At 54.2% G+C, this 19,784-nt stretch overlaps 5 protein-coding genes across 5 annotated transcripts; 2 read left to right on the forward strand and 3 right to left on the reverse strand.

Annotated features, from left to right (window-relative positions):
• Nucleotides 1-646: 646 nt before the first annotated feature.
• Nucleotides 647-1,848, reverse strand: JN550_012636 (uncharacterized protein; the record flags this gene model as incomplete). The annotated part of the gene is made up of 3 exons (XM_049311134.1): nucleotides 647-780; nucleotides 862-1,157; nucleotides 1,211-1,848. 3 exons carry the CDS (start codon nucleotides 1,846-1,848, stop codon nucleotides 647-649), a joined length of 1,068 nt encoding a protein of 355 aa, XP_049165358.1.
• A 2,035-nt stretch (nucleotides 1,849-3,883) lies between these two features.
• JN550_012637 (uncharacterized protein) lies at nucleotides 3,884-5,075 on the forward strand (the record flags this gene model as incomplete). Its single annotated transcript, XM_049311135.1, has 3 exons — nucleotides 3,884-3,905; nucleotides 4,208-4,311; nucleotides 4,377-5,075. 3 exons carry the CDS (start codon nucleotides 3,884-3,886, stop codon nucleotides 5,073-5,075), a joined length of 825 nt encoding a protein of 274 aa, XP_049165359.1.
• Nucleotides 5,076-7,605: 2,530 nt separating this feature from the next.
• JN550_012638 (uncharacterized protein) lies at nucleotides 7,606-8,815 on the forward strand (the record flags this gene model as incomplete). Its single annotated transcript, XM_049311136.1, has 3 exons — nucleotides 7,606-8,148; nucleotides 8,206-8,625; nucleotides 8,684-8,815. 3 exons carry the CDS (start codon nucleotides 7,606-7,608, stop codon nucleotides 8,813-8,815), a joined length of 1,095 nt encoding a protein of 364 aa, XP_049165360.1.
• A 169-nt stretch (nucleotides 8,816-8,984) lies between these two features.
• On the reverse strand, nucleotides 8,985-9,617 carry JN550_012639 (uncharacterized protein; the record flags this gene model as incomplete). The annotated part of the gene is made up of 2 exons (XM_049311137.1): nucleotides 8,985-9,517; nucleotides 9,566-9,617. The coding sequence occupies 2 exons, from the start codon at nucleotides 9,615-9,617 to the stop codon at nucleotides 8,985-8,987; spliced, it is 585 nt and encodes a 194-aa protein (XP_049165361.1).
• Nucleotides 9,618-12,664: 3,047 nt separating this feature from the next.
• On the reverse strand, nucleotides 12,665-19,648 carry JN550_012640 (uncharacterized protein; the record flags this gene model as incomplete). The annotated part of the gene is made up of 5 exons (XM_049311138.1): nucleotides 12,665-14,793; nucleotides 14,887-17,230; nucleotides 17,357-17,509; nucleotides 17,583-19,271; nucleotides 19,484-19,648. 5 exons carry the CDS (start codon nucleotides 19,646-19,648, stop codon nucleotides 12,665-12,667), a joined length of 6,480 nt encoding a protein of 2,159 aa, XP_049165362.1.
• Between the last annotated feature and the right edge of the window lie 136 nt (nucleotides 19,649-19,784).

The raw sequence follows: 19,784 nt of genomic DNA on the forward strand, positions 1-19,784 counted from the left end.
CCCCCCCCCCCCCCCCCCCCCCCCCCCCCCCCCTCCTTTCTCTTTCTCGCTCGCCACATGCTAGGAGGATCGAGCTATTTCGGATAAACGGACACTTCAAAGCTACACTAGTCAGTGAGACGACAAATCATGAATTGTAGGGCAGTATAGTCCATCAAGGCCACGCTCGTCAGTTACGGAGTAGACGGGGTATAGTGGCACTAATCCGATTAAGTACATCCAGTTCCAGTTTACGATGTAATAATCGACTATGCATCCAGTCGGCTCAGTGATGTTATTCAGCTTAGATGCCCGCAGGGATGGGGATACGAATTCCATAGCGAGTTGTGTACGAGAAATCGTTTCAGATTCATGAGCTGGGTATTTCAGAGAAAGCTGTGCGAGGATCCATCTCAAGGATCGCATACTCTACAGCTTTGAGGTATTGTGTACAAGAGGTTTTAATACAAAAGGAATTGGCACCTTCATCATCTCCTTGTCTCAGTGCTGAGATTGCTCTCGTCTTTTGGCCGCCTTGAACTCCAGCAGGCGACCGCCGATATTGGGTATCGCCCTTCTATTCTACCCGTGTTTTTAAAAGCATGATGCATGTAACGCCCAGTAATGCCCCTCGAAATTCTAAATGTTGTTGATACAAGGGTCTCTCTTAGATGACCTCGGCCCGTTCGTAGCCCTCAGGTCTCGCGGCCGGCCGGGGTGGCGGTCGGTCGCTCTTGTATTCGCTCACGAACGGGTTTGGGTCTTCCTTCTGGTTGAGATTGCCCAGTGTGTGGTTGACTCCTGCACGCCATGTGTTAGCAGGGTCCGAAACATATAGCGGAAGACTGTAAGGTCTGGCCTATGCCGTGGGAAAATACGCACCTCTGTGGCAAGCTTCGTCGGCACGCACATAAAGGATGAGATCCTTCATCGTCCTCTTGCCCTCTGGCATGTGCCAGTACTTGACGGCGATCTCGGGGATCTGGAACTTCGGGTCGGTCCACTTTGGTAGGTGGCCCTCCTCGATCTGCTTGATGGCCATTGTATAGGTGTGAACGGCCTCCTCCTCGAGGTAGCCCACGAATCGGTGAGTGATCTTTGGGGAGATCAAGTACGAGATGAAGAGGGAGTTGAAGTAGACTCCTTGCGCACCGAGTATCATGAGCTTCATGAACCAACTGGGTGGGAGGGTCAGCATCGAAACTGTTACAGGGAGACTACAATTACTTACCCTGGCTCTGCCATGCGCATGAACGTAAGTAGATGCATACGCTCGTTGTATGATTCTTCCAGCAGGGTTTCGATCCAGCCGTTGTCACGCTTCAGTCTCCGCAGACTGTGGAGATGGCGAAGCATACCGGCCACCATTCCTGGGACTCCGGCGATGGACTCCAGAAACAAGAACCGGACGAGCCATTGGGATTCTGTCAGGGGCTTGATGGTCGAGACAGCAGTTGTAGGGCTCGTCTTGTCGACCTTCTGCTCTTTCCCCATCCCAGTGGCAAAGTCCATACCCCAGCGGCAGATCCTCATGATCTTCCATGCCGTCCAGTCCCCCCAGGTCTTGACTTCTCGATGGGCCGGGACTACATCCAGCATCTCCTGTTCTGTATAGCCATGATGAGGCCAAGCCGGGAGTGTTTGGCGGATGTGTTCCGTTTCTTTGGCGGGGAAAATGTCGCGGAGATTCCTGCTGGAAGTGGTAGAGAAGGGCCTTAAGTCTCCATGCTGATAAACTGAGGCAAAGGAGATCCGCAAGCCAGCGTGGTATCCGATTGACGATCCCTGGAGCAGTGGTGTCAGGGTCCTGGAGAGCTGGACTGCTTGTTTAGGGGAGCAAAGCTTTGTCTGGGCTTTAGTTGACAACATATGGGGTGGTTATATATGTCGAGTGGTTAGGAGATGATCGTTTGAGGTGGCTTGATGTGTGGTTGTCTTCAGAGACAAATAAGGTGGTTGTCATATGGTCTGGTGAATGCAAAGGAATGGGTATACATGCCTCAGGCGGCAGAGTTTTATATATTAGGTACGACATGCCCGCGGAGAATGGCATTGACAAACAAAGGGAAATACAGGAGACAGCGTAAGAAACCGGCATGAAATCTGACTGGCTTTCGCTTTACGAGCATAGAGGCGAAAGGCGGAGCCATGAAGGTGGCTCCCGTGCTACTAACTTCACGGCGCATAGTGCTGACGGCTTGCATCCAGTCACAGACCGTCCATTTTTGGGCAAACAGAGACCCGGTTTATCGGGAGGAATGAGGCTGAACTCTAAGGACACTAACGTTTCTATAGGGCTCCAACTCTGTCAGGGGGTCAGCTGGTCAGGAAATGTCGGGATTTGCAGGGGCTGGGAGACAAAGGGGATCCCGACTTATTCTCGCCAGCTTGGGCGCTGTGGACGGCGAATCACCGTTGACGGCCGGTCCTAGGTGAGCTGAGTCAGCGAAATTCTGCAGTGAGCTTCGGTCAGCCTGTACAACAAAGGATTATCAGCAAAATTTGACCTCGTGTAGCCATCTATTTCCTGAGGTATGAAGGATGCCGTGCGACGAGTGCCCCGTCGTGTTCACAGTTCGCCTAGTGGTAGTTCTCTTGCAGCCCTCTCGGAGTAGCGAGTAAGTGGATGGCAAGGTCGCGATTCATTGAGCAAGTTTCCAGGTGACTCATTCTGATGGCTCCATCTGTCCTATGCGATACTCAGGACGGGGTTGGATGCAATCTTGCATGAGTAGCACTATGAGACGTCGATGCAGCAACGGCCCCAAGCCTTGTCTCGCTACCCGTGGCTTTCCGGACCTACCGGCGTGGTAATGGGCAACGCATTTGTGTAGAGCATAGTGCTGTCACGCATCTGCAATCCCCTTGATTCAAGGTTTCTAATCCAGCACAAGGATACAACTCGACACTGGGATGCAAAATTACTTATATGCAGACAGCCGATGACTGCTCCAGCTCTGACCTTGGTCCCTTCACACGCGAGATCGCAACAAACATGACCTGTGTTAGACGCGAACACCGAACAAGTGGAGTGAGTTGAGGGGATTCCAGTTTGCATGGATTTCTGGGGTGTGTCGTCGTGATGTGTATCCATCTTTATCACATTTAGGTGAAAGCATGTTGTCAGAAGTATGTGTCTACAGTTGCTAACGGGTCGACCGAGGTGTGAGGCGAGGGAATGAACATTGCAAGCTTTGATAGTCTCTGGATTGGGTCAAGGTTTGCGGTACCTGGGGCCGTCCCAATGTGACTAAAACGTTCCACAGAGGCGGGAGCGGAGCCTGGACGCGTTTCCCAGGTTGTGCTTGTGCTGTGGGTTTTGACGTTGTCCATTGATAACTATACCATTTTGCGAAAACAATACATAAACCTTGGATGCTTCTTGCCCAGACATGGGATCCGAATGCAGCCAGATGGTGGTGACTCACACAGATCCTCGACCAAGGCCATGGCACACGTGCGTGTGATGGATGCGACTACGTCATCTAGTCCTGTAGGGGGTTACTGGGGTTGCTTGCCGCAGGTGGGATGGGATATCTGGCAGTGCAAGAGTCCGAGTCGGGTCGAAATTTGGGTGAGAGTGCCCTGGCAAAACCAGATACCGATACCGTGACACTGCCCCTCATCGCCCAAAGCGCGGCGCCCCCCCTCCCCTCCCCTCCACCACCCCCCTCCGTCTCTTGCAGCCCAGCCGTTTTTTGCGCTGCCACTTGGGCATCTGTCGCACCAGCTGGAAATTAGGCACAACCCCCCAAAAATCCTCACGGCCTCCATCCCTTCGAACTCTTTTCCTCAACTGCCAGCATCATCCTCACGACCGAGTCGACAGAAGACACCGCATTTTGCGTCGCGCAAGCCTCCCGCCGCTGTCGTAACCCGCCCAGAAACCATCCAGACGATCAAGATGCCTGCCCAGAAGCAGTGGGGTAAGTTTCCCTCTCCCCGTCGCGAAGGCGCGCATCTCTAGGCCCGAGAGGCCACATACACACAATCTCCGTCATCGCCCTTCGGGGGTTCTCAGCGCGGCGCGTTGGCAACCCCTCTAGAAGCCGGTGCACAGAGCGTGTCGCATAGGGCTCGGTGGAGTCTGCCGGCCTCGTTTTGTCTCTTTCATTGGAAGGCCCCGTTGCCAATCGACGCGACCTGCCTGAAGACCCTGGGGGTGCATCCCGCCGCCTACCCGTCTCCGACTAGCCCTGAACCTGGCTGACCGCTTTTTCCCATCTAGACGAAGAGGAGTCGGACGCCAGCACCACTCCTCCCTCCTCCCCTCCCGCCGGTGTCGTTCGCCGCGGCAACAAGTTCGACGATGAGGAAGGCGAGGATAGCGATGTGAGTTCAGAGCCTGCCGCCACGCCGTTGTCCGACCCCCCGAGAATGCTGACCGAGCAACCCAGGTCCTCGACTCGTGGGACGCCGCCGAAGACTCCGAAGTAGAGCGCGAGAAGGCCAAGAAGGCTGCCGAAGCCAAGGCCAAGGCTGATGCTGAAGCCGCCGCCGCCAAAAAGTCCAAGAAGCAGCGCATCCTCGAGCACCAGGCCGAGCGCGCCAGACAGCTCGCCGAGGGCAGCGATAGCGAGGATGAGACCGAGGCTGAGCGCCGTGAGCGACTGAAGCGCACCGAGATCGAGTCCGACTTGAACCACGCTGCCGATCTCTTCAGCGGCATTGGTGTCACCACTCGAAAGACCACCACAGCCGGGTCCGCCATTCCCATCGACCCCAAGGACCCCACCAAGACCGTCGACTTGGGCTCGCTGCCTCTGCTCAACCCCCAGACCAAGTTGCAGTTTGAAAACATGCGCAGCGTCCTGGTTCCCATCATCGGCAACAACTCCAAGAAGGCTCACTACACACTGTTCCTTCAGGAGTTTTCCAAGCAGTTGGCCAAGGATCTCCCCAGCGACCAGATCAAGAAGATTGCAAGCACCCTCACGGCTCTCAGCAACGAGAAGTTGAAGGAGGAGAAGGCCGCTGAGAAGGGTGGAAAGAAGACCAAGGCACAGAAGACCAAGACGACCCTGGTTACCTCCCGAGCCAACACCCAGGATACCGCCACGTACGACGACGACTTCGGTGACGACGACTTTATGTGAAAGGCTCAAGGTTCTCCCTCATTTCGAGAGTGGCTTCCCGCCACGGGCCCTTCCCATCCAAGCCGCGCCGGCTCTTCGGAGCTCATGCGTCGCTGGTATCAGATCGTTATTCAGGACCTCACAACTCCTCTATGAAGCAATGCCGCTCTACACCCGACATGTACACCGAGCCACGCACCACGCTCGGGTACAAGCAGACGTGGGCACGCCGTAGTGACGTTCATGTCACTTGGGGTCTGCTCGCGGTGCTGCAGAGATTGGTTAGAGAGGACGGATGCGCCGCTGCATCGTGGTCTTCAGCATAGACGGTCATTGCGGGAAGGTTGGGCAGGGTGGCAACAAAATTTGGTTTATGTTCGCAAACTCAACACTAGATACTTGCTTAGCAATTGACAACGGAGAATAGACGAAAGACACCCTAAGCATATCCTCATGACATATGTGTGCCTACATTGATTCAGTCGGCAACCAACAGCGTAGAACCAGTACATGTGCTACTGAGCACAATCAAATATGGCGTGGACAAGTCAATTCCCATGTGTACAGGTGCGCCTCTTCTGAAAGATTGGCTGCCACAATTGGTCCATATATCACCACCCCCGTATCGCAGTTTTATTGGAAGGCGAGACGCTAAGCAGCATCTGACACCCATGTAGTATATCGATGTCACCCACAAAGGCATAGAGTATCTGGATTACTTGATGTGATCGTGAGAGTGTGTACGGCACCCCTTGTTCCAGTTATGCACACTATCTGTAACGCACCACGGTCTGAGAAATGTTTGAACGAGGGTTCAGGTGACTTCGTTGAACACTACAGGTTCTTGAAAAGAATACGCCTCTGGGATGCGAGAATATTGGATGACCATAGTGGCGCCGAGTTTCTTCTACTCCACGTCGCAGATGTATTCCGAGAGACCTATCTAATAGATCCCTCTGCGCCCAGCTGAAGTGTAAAACGGGCGTGGCTCTTAGCTGAAGGAATTATCAGTTTGATGTTCACATGACGGTGTTCGGCTGACAATATTGGGGCTGTATTGTCACAAGCTACGTTGCTCAATTCTGAGCCTCGAAAGGCCCAACTGACTCAATTAAAAGTTGACTGGCCCTTCGAATAGACGTCCAGAACGCTGCCTCTACCTATGTTACGTCACTCGGAGAAACTAACTACGCAAAAGACGACTGAACGTTTACCAGCCAATTAGGCCGTCCCGAGATATTAAAACGTGGGTCATAGAGCGCATAATGCAGGTGGGAATAGTAGGCGAAAAAGCAGGATCGTGCGGCCGGGTCCCATCGACGTATCACCCACGCAAAAGAAAGAGGTGACTCGTAATACTCATTCCTGCGCGTCTAGAGCCAAGCTGAGGCGTCTGTCTTGGGACCTTGCAGCTGACGACCAGGGCTGCTCTCCTTTGGGAGAGCCTGGCCAATGGGAGCCCCACCAAAGGCCCGAAAAAGAAGGTATTGCAGATCCGGCTCGTGCCGGCTGAACACTAGTGAGAACGTCGACAATCAGCCACCCCTTCTGAAGGCCGGAAATACTGATGGAGTTCGCTGGCTGAAGTGGGCGTCTTGCCGCCTTTCCAGATATTGAGGCATTTCAACCAAGCCCACATGCCCAAGCACATGGTGGAAGTTAGGTCTCGTAAAATACACCGAGGTGCGGTCTTGCAACTCTAGTCGAGAGCGATCTGCCGTCTCCGACAGGCTTCTGGATCAAAATGGGCCCCGGTGGCTTATGAGCCTGCAAAAACTCGATAAGTGTGTAGCAATACTATAGCTCCGCCTGTGTCGAACCGAACCGAACGAATCGGGTCTATGATTGGCAGACGAGGACCATCACAACGATAATACAGGCACGTTGCCGCTGAGACGGGCCTCGGAGAGCACGAGCTCGGACCTTTTGACCGATCCTACTCTCTAAGTACTTGCGGAAGTAATAAGTGTGGCTTCTGATTCCAATTGAAGCAGGTCTGCGGACGGTTGTTCAGTTTCCTCGTATTGAACCCACAAGTTAGCAATTAACGTTATAGCCTGCCTGAACTACCCCTGCTTGAGCTCTTAGCCTTGAACTAGTTCGAAGCCACAGATGCCACGAACAGCTACCTGCCACACTACATGCGTATGTATTGACAGCACATTTATCAAGAATTTGTCCTGTTGAGCCCTGCCTGATGGTTGCACCTACAGCGCATGAGCTAAGTGCAAGGATCTAGACTACTTCTGAGATGTCGTATATGATTCGTGCTGATTGGTACGTTGACGTTCTCTTTTGACTTTGCAGAACAGGTAAGGGAGCCATTGCGAAGACTCAGCTTCAGGTGAGGCGTCTGTATTGTTCCTCAGTTGCCTTGATGACTTAGATAGTATTCTGCAAGAACCTTTGAAAGGCTTCGGTCGGGTGTATATAAAACAAATTCCTCCTGAGATTAGTTTCCTTAATACTCGTCCCTCTGTCGTCAACGCAAGGCTGTGGAACTGTAATAGCTAATACTTCTAACTATCATTTCCTCAGTGAATGCAATACCATGAAGGCCTTCACACTCACCCTGGGCCTTGCAGCCCTCGCCAAATCTCAGAGTTTCGATTGGGCTTCGATTGACGCAGTGCCGACCCCTTCGAAGGTTGTGGTTCCGATTGGTGCTGGAAGCACCACGGTGCCATATGACAGCAACGCTGCTGTTTTCAGCGCAGGCGCCGAAGTCACTGCTTCACCTCTCAGCCAGTCAGTCACGACAGCACTCGCTCCAGGCCCCAAGAGGCGAGGCAGAGCTGCTGTCATCGAGCGGGATGAGTGCTCGCCACAGCCTCTGGGGTCAGGCCCGACACCTCAGCCTGACACGGCGGAGGCCTTCTTAGCCGATTCTTCCTTCTTCTCGACGGCGGAGAATGCCCAAGCACCGTCTGGCTTCAAGCGCTCTTTTAAGAACCTGCAAGGCTCTAACTCAGCCTACGCTTACATGGGCTACACTTCTCTGGACAGCTACAGTGCCGATGAATGTGCCTCAAAGTGCGAGGCCATCCATGGTTGCAATGCTTTCAACATTTTCTTTGAAAGAGATCCATCACTCGTAAGACCATGGCTTAGCTATTCTACCTGAGATATACAATACTGATCGTGTCTTCAGGACCCGGGCGTTAGCTGCCCAGATCCCCCTAGCACCACCGTGATCAAGTGTGTCTTCTGGGGCGGCCCCGTCTACGACACCAACGCCGACAACAACGGCCAGTGGCGCAGGGACTTCCACGTCGTCATCGCCGGCTCTAATGGCTACAATACTGAGTCGTTTGATGCTCCTGACGGCTACACCTCTACCACTCTTGGCCAGGTGGCAATCAACGAGCCCTCGGGATGCAGCACCTACATGGGCGTGAAGACGTTTAGCAGCGGCCCCTTTGACCCGGCCCTCTGCGCCGAGGCCTGCTCGGCTCAGAGCGAGTACAACAGAGCTCACCCTGACTCTGGCGGCAACTACCAGACGTGTCAATTCTATAATACGTATATGCTGATCCAGAATGGTGGCTCCGGCGTTCAGATTTGCTCCTTGGTAAGTCTATTCGGCACCTTGGGTGCGAAACTAGCAACCTTTTGCTTACCAAATGTAGTACTCCGCCTCCTGGGACCAAAGCTATGCTACCAATGATGGGCAGTGGCGTGGGGATGATCACTACACCGTCGACTTCAGCGTCACTGGCAGCAACAGCACCGACCCCGGCTCTGCTACCTGCTCTACCTAATCTACGCTTATTCTTCTCAAGGTCAGGGAATGGAGATGCGTTTGGAATATTCAAGTAGAGTTGCGCGGCGTGTATTTTACGCTCACAGTCTTGCCAGAAATATAGTAGTACGTGCATTGACATTCGTAGTAGCCCATAATTCATGATAATAGGAGTCTTCCATTCAACTTTAACAAAACCCGTGCTCCTGTGTTTGTGACTGCCATGATTCTGTCACAGCCAGTAGACCCTGTAGCCGAACTACAGCGCCAGTGAAGACCAGCACATGCATCCAGTTGTGGCTTTGGCCCAAGAGATCAAAGGTCGCGGGATACCATCGCTCAGGGATCCTGGCTGCGTACACAGCAGCTCCTGTGAAGTTGATGGCAGCTAATCCGAGGAAAGACTTCAAACCCATCATCTCTTCTATCGCTCCACCGAAACGCAACAGGCCGTGAATGCATGGTGCAAACAGGCTCGAACCCAGGAAAACATACATGAGAAACCTCGCTGTTCTGTACGTAGGTTTCCTGAACTTTGGTTGAAGTGTGAAAACACCACAACCAAGAGCAGTCACGGTCAACAAGGCGAAATATACATTGCGCAATGTGTCGTGGCAGTAAAACGCGAAATGAGTACCAGAAATACCCGTGCCCCACATGACCAGAACGATGCCGAGATGATCTAGCTCATTGCCGAATTTGTGCATGCCAGGGCTGTGATCTGAGAAAGTGTGGAATATTGTTGACAGGACGAAACACACTGACACACAGATGTAGTAGGTCCCGACAGCAGCGACGTCCAATAGCCTCACATTCTGCATCTTGATCTCTGATCTGAAAAACTGCAAGAACAACACAATGAAATAGCCTGCGCCGAGGAGGTGTGACCAGATATTTGCTAACGGCATTAGCTCATTTGGCGACTTCACTAGACTTTCCCAACACACCTGTCTCATTATGGGTTTGAAATATCGTCCCAATTGACTTGAGATAAGAGAAAGAGGCCTTTCTATCTAGACTGTCAGCCGTATTGCAGGCACAGGTTTGTGGCAAAGTATCCCTCACCGATACCCTGTTTGAATATACTCATTATCCCTATACCATCAGCACCTGACAGATAAACACAGGTCGTCGTTAGGAGCACACCTCTGCCATGGCCCTGAGACGTGAAGTCAGATTCAGCCGAAGCGAGGTATTTGTGTGTTAGTTACTTATCTCGTTCCAAGAAAGGAGGCGGCGGTGCCGTCTCGCAGTCCGGTCGCCCATTTATAGAAGCTGGAGTTCCAGTGCGGATTGAGTTACGTGGTTACAAGACGAGCTATAACAGAGGCAGAGAAATGCAGACTGAAGGGCATGTTCCACCATGCTCGCGGTGTACTTATGAGTCAATATGCATCGATGTGGCACACCCACCTTGCATTGCCAACCGTCACGTGAAACATGATTGGATACCAACAAGCCGGTCCACAACCCTCCTTTCGGCACTATGACGCCGCACCAACATCCAACTCTACCATATCTGCATTTTTGTATATTTGTACTCATCAGAAGAATTTCGTTGGACCATCTCACAGGGCTGAAAAGTTGGAAAAGTGGTCCATGTATAACTAAGTTACGAATTCAGGAACTCTCTTATAGCACTACTGGGGCTCGGCAGCCCATACTCGATGTCGTCGGACGACTTGCAATCGGGACACAGCCCCTTGGTCACCTGGGTCTTGTAAGGGCCGTCGCGTTTCCCGCAGCGGCCGAAGGTTCTGTTGCCTCGCAGCACCATGAAGCACTTGTGCTCCTTCTTGGTCTCGAATTTCCTCGGGTGCCCGCAAGACTCGCAGATTTTAGTTAGGAGTTCCGTATAACACATCCTCTCGGGCACGTATACCAACTTCCAGAGGCTGAAACAATCGCCTCCACTGGCGGATATTTTCGTGATGTTTATGAGCTCTGGTGGTGAAAGATGGCGGCCGATATTTTTTTTCATATTGTGGCCATAATTCCATTGTGTTGCTCGAAGCAAAGAAGCCTCTCTTTCTCAACTCCGACAAGCTTGCACATTGACGGCGGTGCTCAATGGCGCTTGTGGGACAAAGCTAGCTCGGCCTTTAGAGCTTAGGGGCTTATGTTGACAAGCACGCCGCCTACTACCAGACTGTGCTCAGCGAGCGGCGCTGGCATATGTTTCGTATGCGCCGCGAAAGCCTAGAGTCAATTCGTTAGATCCTGAATAGTGGAACCACGATTTATAGGCGCAGGAGGCATTGACGTCACAAACAGGCCCATACGGAAACTCACTTAGTTACCGCGTCTTATTCGGGGGCCTCAAAGGCCATATAGACGAGCATTGAACTTTGAGAAACTATGAAGGGTTGGCTTGAAGGAATTAAACAGCGCAAGAAGCGATCGACGTGTTGGGAAATGATATTTGAACCCGAAGGCGAACGACACCGCCCTCCCGGGGAGAGCGAATCGTGAGGCTGTTCGTGGACCCACCGCCAACGTCCGGACCCGCCACGAAATCAAGGCACCGCCTCCCACATCAGACGCACTGGTATTTACGACCGGGACAAAGGGCAGCCAATGAGAGCTCGCATGACAAGCCGATGCCAAGTGATGGCTCGAGAGGCTGGTGTAGACGAAATGCGTTTTCCTTTTCTCCCCCGTACGTTAGGTTCTCTTGGGCAGGAATGACGACGCAAATCCCAAGTGACCAGTATCATTGATGTGACGTACGAGTAGACGTCGATCATAGCCATACGAGAGAAAAGGGACCCAGCTGGGTCCAGCTTATGCGCCCAGGAGCGAGACTGCAAACAAAAAAGGCAGATGAACGACAAAAAGCATTGCGGCCGACGGGGTTCGAACCCGTGATTTCTCCCTGGAGGCCATTTGTAATTGATGGGAGGGGAGCGACTTGAACCACTCGTCCACGACCGCTGTTGTCCATTGTTTGTTGATGTCACAGTGCGCTACAATGTCATTTGTTTGGCCGCAGTGATTGTTGCCTGGTTGCGAGTGCCTAGACAAGATTTTCCTTGCCGCGCTGAGAAGCGGGATGAATGTGAGTGAGTACATATGGGTGGAAGATATCTGAGATGTCAGTCGAGGAGAGCTAGCACTCCTGCAACCTACGTCCGTTTGTCGGTCCCGGGCCGGACACACACTACCGAGATGTAGGGACCCCCATGTCTACCCGAAACATTGCGTGTAATCAAATATGGCTTGCGCTTCTGCAGGACAGCCAGCAACCCCCATGGGTGCCCTGTCTCCCTTTGCCAATGCGTGACTGTGGGCTAAGGACGTAGACGTGGAACACAGCAGAGACTGCAAGACTTGCTGCATACACCTCAAAGGTTGGTAAAGAACTTTCCATTTCCGCTACAATAAGACAACAGTAATAGGTATCTAAGTTGATCGCTCGCTCGCTTGACAGAAGGTTGGGGTATATAATGCTCATCAAAACAGAACAGCATTCGATCGGCATGGGCCCCAAGGTGCTGGTATGGATGTAACCTGCACCCACACAGAGCTCTGTAACACCGTGACAATGATACCCGCCATGTCAAGATACATGGCCTCTTTCTCTCATACACCTCACAGACAAACCCGTGCCGCTGACATGAGGACGATCAAGGAAATTTGCACCACCCAATGCTGACATATCCCAAGAGGGTATTGAAGATGCAGCCCATCCGCTCCAAACAATTCTTTGGACTTGAGGAGTGTTGTCCAAGACAGTGAAGATCAACCGATAAACACCATCCCACGTTCTACCAGCCCAACCGCTACCCAAGCACGTACATGACATAAAAGTTGGAGATTGCACCCAGATACTGCAACACATATCCAACATACATAAAACAGCATCAATCTATCCACCGCCAGTGAGCTTTTTCCACCAGCTGCTTCTGGGCGTAGTGTCCATGAAGACAGACTCGCGTTGAGCCTTTTCACCACTACCGTCCGAGCCTCCGCGGAGGCGCTCACGCTCCTCGCGTCGCGCACGACGGCGTCTTTGCTCGTCGTCAAGATCGCCGCCACCATCCTCATACTTGGATCGACGTCGAGCTCTGCGAGCTGCCCGTCGTGCCTCGTCATCATCGGTTTGGGGCGGTGCGTCTGTAGCTTGCCCATCTTCAGGAGGCGGACCTGCGTCAGAATGCTCCTTCACCCATGAAGAGGTGCCGGAGTGAGGCCAAGCAGGTCGCTTCTGTCTCCGATCATCATCGTGCTTTGACCTCGACGAATAGACATAGTCATCGGGAGGAGCGGATCGTCGACGACTAGCTTTGACCTCTGCCTGGTCTCGAGCAGCACGCCTTGCTTCATGGCGCTTCCTGCGAGCTTCCTCCTCTTCAGTGTCGCCGTAGCGCGACCTGCGCCGGTCTTCTCTCGCAGACCGTCGCGGTTCTGCCTCGGTCTCTTCACCACCCGCAGCAGCGGCAGAAGCATCTTTTTCAAGCTTACGCAGGCGACGACGTTCAGCTCGCTCAGCTTCCTTGGCCGCATCGGCTTCAGAGGCGAGACGCTCCGCTTCAGCCTTCTTTTGTGCGCGACGTTCAGCCCGTCTGGCCTCGTGCTCTTCTCGACGGCGGGCTTCGTCTTCTTCTTCCTGGCGTTTGCGCCTCTCGCGTCGGGCCTCATCCTTGGCAAGACGTGATTCTTCAGCTGCCTTCTCCTCTACCCTCTTCGCACGCCGTGCCGCGCGACGAGCTTCGGCTTCAGGGTCGGCGGTGGGTGTCTCTGCTTCGCTCTCACGTGCAGAGCGTCGAGCTCTCTTGTCGGGCCTGCCTTCGTCGTCCGTCGTGTGGTAGGTATTGCGTCGTCGGGGCTCAGGACGCAGTTCGGACTTTGGGGTATTGGACATCAGGCCTCCAAAGAGGCCAGAGAAGCCCTTCTTGGCACTGGAGTTGGAGCGTTTGAGGGGTGTGACATCCACGGGGACATCAGGGTCGACCATGACAATATCATCCTCTGTCTTCATCCGCGCCTTCCGACGGGACGACTTATCGGGGCTCGAGGTAGCATCGGCCGCGTCGACCATGACGATGTCGTCATCTTCAGCGGGACGACGCGACTTGCTCTTGCGGTTGCTCTTGTCCATACCATATCCGAGGATCTTCGCGGCTTTGGACGACATCTCGGGTATGTCCTCGGCGGGTGGAGACATGAGACCACCCGACATTTCCATCGACTGGCGGCGCGAGGAGCTTGACTTGCTATGACGCTTTTCGCGTGTCGACAATGATCGCGAAACCGGAGGTGTACTGTTGAACACGCTGGTCATGCGTGGGGTCATGAGGTTGGATGAAGCCCTCTCTGCTCGCGGCCGCTCGGCCTTATCTGACGAAGAACCCTTGGATGAAGTCTTCTCCTCTCGCTCCTTGCGCTCTGACCTGGAGCGTTTCTCTTCCGACTTGGACTTGGATGAAGACTTGCGCTCGTCTTTCTTAGGTGTCGCAGACCACCCACCCCATGACGAGCCGCCGTCGCGATTGATCTTGGGTCGGTCCTTCTTTGAAGACTTGACCTCAGGTGGAGGGGAAAGCGGCGCGTCAGGGACAGCAGGCGGCGGTGGCGGAGCCTCGGGCGGGATGTCGCGCGACTTCTTGCTCTTCTTGCTCTTCTTTGGCGACATCTCGATGACTTCGATTATCTCGTCCTCGTCGTCAATGGGGAAGCTGCCAGGTATCTCGGTCTTCTTGCTTTTCTTGTGGGAGAAGTAGTCGTCATCCAAGAAATCAACATCCTTCTTGGACTTGGACTTGGACTTCTTTCTGTCCTCTTCCACCGGTGGCGGAGGTGGCGGGGGCGGGATGTCAATCAGGTCGGGTTCAACCGGTGGTTCAAAGGCCTTGAGCTTGTCAGCGATCTTGCTGCTCTTCTTGCTCTTCTTCATCGAGGTATCAGCCGCGACATCCTTGGAAGAGGATGGCGTGTCCTTGTCGCCAGTAGCATCTTCCAGAATCTTGCTCGAGTCAGCATCTTTAATCTCGGATCCTGCCGAACAGTTAGCACGAAATTGGCAATCTGGGGTGCGTATGCACGGTTGGGGAGGTGGGGGCGATGGCGCCCTGGCCTGAGGCAACGAACCTTTCTTCTTGGAGCTACCCCAGAAGGAGAAAGCGTCGGACTTATCCTTGCTCGTTGTCGGAGATAAGAGCTCGTCGACTTCGGCAGGGTCAAGTTCGATGTTGTCGAGATCCAGGAGATCCTTGTCTTTATCGTCCTTATCGTCCTTATCGGCGGCTTCGTCCTTGCTCTTGGACGACGACTTGTCCTTGCTGGACTTGGACTTGGAAGACTTCTTGTCCTTCTCGTCGGACTTTGAGCTCTTCTTGGACTTCTTCTTTGCAGCGGCCTCTTCAGCTTCGAGGCGCTCCCGCTCAGCTTGTTCCTCGGCTTCGCGGGCGGCCGCCTCTTCGGCTTCCCGAGCAGCCGCCTCTTCAGCTTCTCTTGCGGCCTGTTCCTCGGCCTCCTTGGCAGCCTGCTCCTCGGCGCGACGGTTCGCGTTCTCAGTGAGACGGTTGAACTTCTCCTGGTCCTTCTTTGTGAGTTTGCGCTTGGCCTGTTTCGCTGTCAGCGCAGCAAGTTCTTCCTCCTCCTTCGTAATCTCAGCCGCCTCGGCTTCCAAACGATCCCGTTCGGCTTGCTCTTCGGCCTCCTTTGCCGCCAGCTCCTCTGCTTCTCGCTGCGCCTGCTCTTCGGCTTCGCGAGCTGCCTGTTCCTCGGCCTCCCGCTGGGCAGCCTCTTCCGCTTCCTTGGCTTCTTGCTTGGCGCGCTCCTTCTCGGCCTTCTTCTTCTCCTTCTCCAGTTTCTCAAGTTCCTTTTTGCTCAGTTTGGGCTCCTTCTCCTTGCTCTTCTTGTCGTCCTTGTCCTTATCTTTCGACTTGGACTTCTTGGAGCTGGATGGTGCATCATCCCAAACATTCGTCTCGAGTTCTTGTGCAGGTTCCTCCATGTCCATGGAGGGTGGAGTGGGAGCTGGAGGGGGAGGATCAGCCAATGCATTCTTCTTGGATTTCTTCTTGTTCGATGTGCCCCAGAGCCAGTCTTCATCGTCGACTTTGCTATCCAGGGTCGATGCGACAGAGTCGGGCTTGAGACCATTGATGTGGGATCCTTCGACTTCGACGGGCACATTTTTGCTGAACTTACTCTTGTCTGTGGAAAGGGCCAAGGAGTCATCGGCCTTGGGCTCCTCGATCGAATCAGGTTTGAGACTGCCATCGGCGTTCTTTTTCTTCTTCTTGTCCTTCTTGCTGCTGCCAAACGTCGACCAGAAGTCATCTTCACCCCCGGCATCCGGAGCCTCGGGCACGGCAGGGGGTGGATCAGGTGCTGGCTCGGGCTCCTTCTCCAGTTCGACCAGAGCACTTGAATCTTTGCCCTTCTTCTTGGTTGTCTTTTTCGTGGCACCCCAGAAGCTCCAGGCACTATCCGCCTCAGCCGCGGGCTCTGGTTCCGGTTCCGGTTCCGGCTCCACGACTGGCTCCGGTTCGGGTGGTGGAGGAGGAGGCTCCTCCTCCACGACACCCTTCTTCTTCTTTTTCTTGTCTTTCTTGGAAGTAGAAGTGCCCCAGATATCAGCTTCGGGTTCTGGTTCGGGTGCCGGTGGAGGGGGCGGAGGAGTGGGCTCAGGTTCAGCAGCCTTGCCCTTCTTCTTTTTGTCCTTCTTGGAGGTGCTGAATCCCCAAAGGTCATCTTCCTCCTTCTTCTCCTCCACAACAGGTTCTGGTTCAGGCTCAGGTGGAGGCTCTTCAACACCACCCTTCTTCTTTTTCTTCTTATCCTTCTTGCTGGTCGAGAAACCCCATAGGTCATCTTCCTCCTCTTTCTTCTCCTCGACGACGGGTTCAGGCTCGGGCTCCGGTTCAGGCTCCGGTACTGGCTCAGGCTCCTCAACAGCACCTTTCTTCTTCTTTTTCTTGTCCTTTTTAGAGGTACTGAATCCCCATATATCGTCTTCTTCCTTCTTCTCCTCGACGACAGGTGCGGGTTCGGGTTCGGGTTCCGGCTCCGGCTCCTTGGGCGGCGGTTCTTCTTCTAGGACACCTTTCTTCTTCTTCTTTTTGTCCTTCTTTGATGTGCTAATTGTGCCCCAGAAGTCGTCCTCGGCTGGCTTGTCCTCTTTGACGGGTTCAGGTTCGGGTTCCGGAACAGGCTCCGGCTCCGGCTCCTTCGGGGGCTCCTCCTCGAGGACACCCTTCTTTTTCTTCTTCTTGTCTTTCTTCGAAGTGGTGAGCGAGCCCCAGAAATCATCCTCAGCGGGCTTCTCCTCTTCCTTGACTGGTTCCGGCTCCGGCTCCGGCTCTTTAGGTGGCTCTTCCTCAACAACTCCCTTCTTCTTTTTCTTCTTGTCCTTCTTGGAAGTAGAAAAGCCCCAAATATCGTCCTCTTCCTTCTTCTCCGGTTCCGGTTCAGGGACAGGCTCGGGCTTTGAGTATTTTCATTAGTATAAAATATTCAAGTAAGAGTGGAAATACTGATGACGGTCCAGAGCTTTTGCTCTTCGCCGTGCATTGCCCATCAACGAACTATTTGATTGGGAGAACATGCGTACCTCGGGCTCTACCACCGGTTCCGGTTCTGGTTCCGGGTCCGCGTTCTTGCCCTTCTTCTTCTTCTTATCCTTCTTCGTCGTCAAAGAGCCCCAGAAATCGTCGTCCTCCTTCTTCTCTGGCTCGGGCTCCGGTGCCGGCTCTTCCACCTTAGGCTATTGCGAAGGTCAGTGACTTGTAAACGGTATGGAATGAATCGGTTGATGTCATCTACGGGTCACGACTTACCTCTTCCACTACTGGCTCCTCAACAATGGCACCCTTTTTCTTTTTCTTGTCCTTCTTACTCGCGCCCCACATGCCCCAGTCATCTTCAACAGGGGCAGGCTCTGGTTCTGGAGCTGCCGGAGGAGGATCTGGCACCGCGGGAGGGTCCATCTCCTCGATTGCCCCCTTCTTCTTCTTCTTGCTCTTTTTGGTAGTGGCTGCGCCCCAGATGCCCCAGTCCTCCTCCTCCTTCTTCTCGGGCTCTGGCTCGGGGGTCGGTGGGTCGGGGGCTGGCGGATCAGGCTCCTTCACCTCCTCAACGGCGTTCTTGCCCTTTTTTCCCTTTTTCTTGGTCGTGATACTACCCCAGAAGTCATCTTCAGCAGGAGGCTCCGGCGCGGGCTCCGGCTCCTTGGGTGGTTCAGGTTCCGGCTCCGGCTCATCTGCCCATGAAAAAGTGCTCTTCTTTTTCTTCTTATCCTTCTTGGAGGCGCCGAACGACCACAGATCGTCAGCTGGGGGTGCCTCTGGTTCAGGTGCGGGAGGGTCAGGCGCTGGTGGATCGGGCTCTTTGCCTTTCTTGCCCTTCTTCTTGGTCGTAGTTCCCCAGCCACCCCAGTCATCACCTGCACCGGTAGAGCCTAGGTCTTGACTGTCAGCAAGGGGATCCTTTTTCTCCTCCTCGGGCTCTGGATCCCATATGCTGGCTTTCTTCTTCTTCTTGTCCTTCTTGCTTGTGCCAAAGCCGAAGCCGAAGTCGTCGTCCTTCTTCTCCTCTGCGGGCTCTTCGGGCTTTTCCTCTTCCACCTCGTCGAAGGCACCGAAACTGAAGGTGGTCTTGCCCTTTTTCTTGGGCTTGGGCCGGTTGATGCCCCAGGGATTGGCATCCAAATCCTCTTTTTTCTCTTCGGCGGGCTTTTCTTCAGTAGTCCCGCCATCTTTGGCGCCAGACCAATCCCATGTATTGCCAGTATTCCAGCTGGAGCCCCAGGTGCCAAACGAGTTTGACTTGGCATCTGTAGTCCCGGCTGAGAAATTCAAATCGAGTGATGGCCCTGTATCGTCAAGCTTGATCTCGTGAAATGCGTCTCCCTTGGTTTCTGTGGCGGCGGGCTCCTCCTCAGCTGCCCCTTTCTTGCCCTTCTTCTTCTTTTTGCCAACAGTCGCAAAGGCCCCCCAATCATCGTCGGCGTTTTGGTCTCCGCCTTCGTCTTTCTTGTCATCTCCGTTGCCATCACCGGCACCAGAACCGTCGCCTCCAGCGTTTCCAGCATCACCACCCCCATTCTGGTCGCCGCCGTTGCCGCCATCGCCACCGTCCCCTGTGCCTTCGTCCTTCTTCTCGGGCTCGTCCCAGTTGAAGGCCGCGGTCTGCTTCTTCTTTTTCTTGGCGAACTGATAGAAACCGTCTTCGGATGAGAAGTCAATTTGGACGTCCATGTTCGGATCATGGAAGATCGCGTCCCTTTGACGTTCTCGTCGGGTATCAGAGGGCGGCGGCGGCGGCGGGGCGGCGAGATCCTGCGTCGGAGGTCGCTGACGGGCCTGCTCGCCAGTTCCGGCGGGATCAAGCGGCCCGTCACTCGACTCGGGAATGTCGCATTGTGCTGAGAGCCGCCGTGAGCGTTTAGGCGTGGCGTCGGGAATGATCAAGGGTTTGGTGATCGCATATCGGAGGAGTTGTGGTGAGGGGTAGGTCGAGTCATGTTTCTGGTGGCCCCGGTTAGTCTTTAGAGTTTAAAGTCAGAGGCGCAACGCCTGGAGAGGCATAAGGAACCCGTCTCAACGCCGCGAAGTCTATAGAGCAGGACTGTGCACTTGCGCAAGCGTCTGAGGCCGCTCGGCGTGTATGCTCTCGCGCAGCGTCCCGAGCCGTCGGGCCCTGGCAAGGCGGGAAGGGGGGTGCCATGGAGACTGCATACCAACTTGGTTCTCGAAAGGCACCACGCGTTCGCGATGAGCTTTAATCGAGCCTCGACCGTGAGCTCATCCCACAGAGTCGTGTTCGTCAAAGGCCGGGTCGTTGGCCAGCCATATCCGCTTCTTGTCCAATCTTCGGAGCACGCCAGAACCGCTGCCGCAGCCATTCTGAGGGTTGACGCTCGACTGATGGCAGCTGTACGACAGAATCATGGACGCTGCAAGTCTTCGACGAGACGCAGAAGACTATATGGCGGTGCGGTGTCGGCAGCGAAGGCGTTTCGGCGGGTTACTGCAACCAGA

This window comes from Neoarthrinium moseri, assembly GCF_022829205.1.
Source record: "Neoarthrinium moseri strain CBS 164.80 chromosome Unknown scaffold91_Wmoseri_CBS_16480, whole genome shotgun sequence".
Taxonomy (NCBI): Eukaryota; Fungi; Ascomycota; class Sordariomycetes; order Amphisphaeriales; family Apiosporaceae; genus Neoarthrinium; species Neoarthrinium moseri.